General features: G+C 39.3%; 1 protein-coding gene across 1 annotated transcript; it reads right to left on the bottom strand.

Annotated features, from left to right (window-relative positions):
* Nucleotides 1-802: 802 nt before the first annotated feature.
* On the bottom strand, nt 803-3,673 carry LOC112757721 (protein FAR1-RELATED SEQUENCE 5-like). Its single transcript, XM_025806277.1, has 6 exons — nt 3,321-3,673; nt 2,825-3,225; nt 1,739-2,700; nt 1,577-1,645; nt 1,008-1,095; nt 803-879 (listed from the first exon to the last, which is right to left on the bottom strand). The coding sequence occupies exons 1-6, from the start codon at nt 3,671-3,673 to the stop codon at nt 803-805; spliced, it is 1,950 nt and encodes a 649-aa protein (XP_025662062.1).
* Nucleotides 3,674-4,696: the final 1,023 nt, after the last annotated feature.

The raw sequence follows: 4,696 nt of genomic DNA, 5'->3' as shown, positions 1-4,696 counted from the left end.
TACTTTGAATGGCCCAACTATTGCATATGCATCAGTCCCCGTGCAACCCAATGGGTAAGTATTAGTAATCGCCGCACATAGCAAGTTCATGCTTTAGCAATTGCTTTGACATTAATATCACACTGATTGTACCCTCGTTATTTACATAGCTGGGATTGTGGCATCTTTGTAATTAAATTCATGGAGTTATGGACTGAAGATTGTAGACTACATGAATATGATGATGTAAGTTATTCTATCTCTCATTTACAGATTTTTAATTCCATTTAATGTGTCTTGCAAAATTCAATCACTATCCTCATCATGTAAATACCCACAGGATATGCTTCTAGATTTGAGAGTTCAGTTAATGCTGGACATTGTGATGGGAGCGCACAATGAGAGAATAGGACAGGTGCGAACCTTGTTGGAGGAAAATGAGAAATCTGCTCGCCAGAACCCTGGAAGACACAAGAAAAAGGAGGTCCAATCACCATTCACGGCACCAAGTACAAGGACATTAATGAAACGGGTCGGGGAAAAACCTATGAAAAAAAAACGAAAACGGAGAGCTCAATAGTTGAACATAGTCTTAAGAACATAGAAACCTTTATTAACTTATGTTGATTTTTGGCTTAGGTGTTTATTGTCTTTTGCAGTTAGACTCTTGATATAAGATATATGATGTACATGGTTGGTTCTCTAAGTTCTCTGAAAATAACCATTCAGTTAACAACAGGGTTGATCATCCACTTTCCTATTTAAATGAACATCCAGGTGAAAATAGCTCGGCAGAGAAATGCTAGTTCCCAAAAGTAACTATTCAGTTAAGAGAAGGATTGAACATCCGCTTTCCTATTGAAATGAACATCCAGGTGAAAATAGCTCGGCGTAGAAATCCTAGTTCTCAAAAAATATCCATTCAGTTAACAGTAAGGTTGAACATTCGCGTTCCTATGAAAATGAACATCCAAGGCAAAATTTTGGTATAACATTACACACAATAAGCCACGCAAATCTTATATTACCATCTGCATATAAGAAGTAACCATCCGCTGTCTTAGATGTTCGAACATCTGGATTACGAATAACACTAAGATAAAAACCAAAATTCACCTAAATAATACAGAATAACCATCTGGTGATACTAAGAATTATAAACATCTGACATCCCATTGAATTGAACATTTAATGGAAAATGCCTGAAACTGATCTCACACATGCACGTTACCTATTCCAAAACAAGTATACGCAGAAAGCCTTGAATAAACATGTGATTTCTGTATTGATTCTTACATCGAAGTTAACACACTAATTAGAAGTCATAAAGAATGCAACATGTTAAATTGGTTTATTTGCAATAAATAGGACTTGTATATTGCAGTAAATCATGAATAGATTCTTGGAATAACTTCATTCAACCCCGTAAAATCAATATTCATAACATAATACTACCCACCTCATCTATTACCCATGGTACATGAATGCCATCCGGAATAATATGTACATGAAGATGAAAAATAAACACACGCACACCCATGTCCCCCATATTCTAACTTTTGTCAAACGAGCTTAGCAAAGACATGAAGCTCCCCACTTGTTCGGGCACAGTCCGGGCAATAGGATCACCAGTGTTTGTATCCTGATAAGTATTTGACCGAACCACCTGCTAAATGACCCAAAAATAACAATATTGAACTAATAGCATAGTATAATATCAAAATTAATAGTTCAAGTCATATTGACACAAGAATTGTACCCGGGAAGCATTCTTGTTTTTCCTCCGACTAGATTTGTTTAAGGACTTCTCAAGGGTTGATCCGAGCCTCTTACTCTTTGGCCAGCCCTTTGTAGTGACCAATGGTGGTGCTTGGATGTCAACAACACCGAGAACATTCGAATGTTGTGAGCCAATGCTGGTGTGGTTCTCCGCCACGCTCTCAGACCTTTTCTTAGCACGGTGCTTGCTCAGCTTGGCCCTTATTTCTTCTAAAGCAGCATGCAGCAATGCTGTTTCATCGTCATCATTTACGAACTCTTGCGCAATGTTGTAAAAGTGTGCACATAGTCCCTTGAATGCATCATGACTTACATCTGACCGACTGACGTCGTGACTGCTCTTGATATAAGTATGCTTGCGCTTTATATTCTTGCTCCAACGTGGGAGAACATAGCAGCTAGGTACTTTATACACTTTAAACGAGTGAAAAACTTCAAGACAGTGACAGCACAACACACCTGAACTCTCAAAAAGATTGAACTCACAACGAACCTCTTGTGTGGAGCGGTCAAAGTGGACAACATACGAATCACAGATCATAGTATCATGTACTAATTTTTCCTCTTCCACCTTCATGCATACCAATGGCCAGTCTTCAGTAACTACAGATGCTCTGCAATCAGCCTTTTTCACAAACTCAACTTGAACATCCCTAAACATGCTAGTAGTGTACTCCTGCTGAAATTGTTTCTCCATAGGCGAGCTCGTTGCACAAGGTATTACCCCCCTGGAGTCTACTACATCATCCTCCAATTCCCTCTGCTCCTTGGATCCAAGCACATTATCGTATTCGTGAACAAATTGGACTAAGCTAGTCTTGCTGTGTAAGATTCCACCATAGAATGCGTGCATGCTCTCACTCCTTTGTGTACTCCTCATGGCAGCCCAAAATTCACCCTTGAAGAATATAGGCACCCACATGCGTCGATCATCATAAAGATCTACAAATAACACACAGTTTCTATATCAAAAACCTTTCACTGAACTCATTGTTACAAAACAAATAAAGCCAGCTACCGCATTATTATGAATTGGAAAGCAAAACGTAATTGAAAAACTACAAACCTGACAGCCATGTGTTGTCATGTAAATTGTACTCCTCCATAAATTCAAACCATTTTCTCTCAAATGACTCCTCCGTCCGAGAGTTAAAAACAATGTTCCTGAGGTCGGCATACAACTCTCCGTACCGACGATAACCTCCAAGCTTCTGAGGAAACTTCTTCATGATGTGCCATATGCACCAACGGTGACGTGTATTGGGTAACGCCTTTCTAATCGCACCAAATATGGATCTGCATTGATCAGTAATGATGCACTGTGGAGCTGTTCCCATGCACGTCAACCATTGGGTAAAAACCCACTCATAACTCGGAATTTCCTCGTTTTCCAACAGCGCACATCCAAGGAGGATTGACTTATCATGGTGGTTGACACCGACAAACGACGCAAACGGTAACCCATGTCTACACACATAACCATATGCCATTATGAATTCTCAGTCACAACCACGTGGGAAAAAATTACCAAAACCAATAAAACCAACTACAACACCTGTTACCTGTTTGTACTGTAAGTGCTATCGAGTGACACAACGTCTCCGTAGTATTCATAGGAAGCCCTGCACCTTGCATCAACCCAAACTGCACTCCTAAATCTACACTCATCGTCCAATTGCACTGCATAGAAGAAGTTTGGATTGATGTCTTTCATTCTCATAAAATAGTTCATCATCTCCCTAACATCCGCATTTGCGTTGCTTGTTCGGAGTCTTACTGTAATATAGTTTCTTAAATCCTTTTCTGAGAATCCCAGATTCGACGGGCCCCCAGCTTCATTGGCCAAAGATAGGAAGGTCTTGTTTGGTCGAATCTCAGCCTCATCATTATTCTGAATCACGTACTTCGCATGCATGCTCAGCTGCCTATACTCACGGTAGTGCACTGCCTTCTTCGCCGAACATGGGTGCGTATGCCTCAACTCAACCTTGAAAAAAAGCCACTCTTGCTTCTCCTTATCAAATTTCACATATATTCTTGCCTACACCCAGCGGCTGAAATCGGGTTTTTGCGCGTTGGTGCTTTGACACGAGACCCGCGGATGCAATCCCGATTACAGTGGATAGCCTGGTTAACGGGTTCCTTCGTGATCTTGTCAAATGTTGTCGTCCTTATCTTAGTTGCAAATCCAACTTTCTTGGCGTAGCTAACATAAAAATCATGAGCTAGTTGCAACTTCGCAAACCGCATCCCGACGCTTGGTATTTCATCTTCCTCCAGGGTACCGTGATCAGGCAACTACGTATCAAATAAAAAATAATAGAAACAAAGCCATTAGTTATGACATAAAAAATGCAAATCCTGACTGCACAAATTTAAACTAAAATCCAAACCTCGTCCCAAATATCCATCTCATCACTACCAACATCAGTAACATCCAACATTTGCGTGGCCTGCACTTTCAACATAAACACACAAATTACAACAATAAAAAAAAGGAACAATTTTTATTCAACATCATATACATGAAACCTCACTTACTAGCACAAAAAAATTCAAACTAAATTTATAGATCAATTCATCCACCCAACCAGTATAGGCTTTACACCAAAGTCATCTAAATGCTACTCATGGTAATTGAATCAATTAATTCATTTGAAATATTATACAATTATTGTGACTACTACCTACTCTATTTCACGTTAACACTGCATACCATACAGCTGAACATGCATCATGTACAAATCCTATACACAGTTCCTTCCTCGGTTTCCCAGCCACTGGTGCATATTTTTACTTTAAAGAGATGCTTTCTTTATGCATACATTGAGCATCATGGATAAATGTATCTTCTAATACTAACGTGCAGGAAGCAAATACAATAAAAGCATCAATATATTACTCCTGCATTCCTCCTTTTCATTATCAAAATAAATTC

Source organism: Arachis hypogaea, chromosome 16, assembly GCF_003086295.3.
Source record: "Arachis hypogaea cultivar Tifrunner chromosome 16, arahy.Tifrunner.gnm2.J5K5, whole genome shotgun sequence".
NCBI lineage: Eukaryota > Viridiplantae > Streptophyta > Magnoliopsida > Fabales > Fabaceae > Arachis > Arachis hypogaea.
This window is presented reverse-complemented; position numbering and strand designations above follow the sequence as displayed.

Coding starts and splice junctions, on each gene's coding strand:
- LOC112757721 (XM_025806277.1), bottom strand. CDS start 3,673: ATGCATGCGAAGTACGTGATTCAGAATAATGATGAGGCTGAGATTCGA. Junction 1,646..1,738: donor AAAACAAGAATGCTTCCCGG/GTACAATTCTTG, acceptor GTCATTTAGCAG/GTGGTTCGGTCAAATACTTA. Junction 880..1,007: donor TTACTTCTTATATGCAGATG/GTAATATAAGAT, acceptor TTTGAGAACTAG/GATTTCTACGCCGAGCTATT.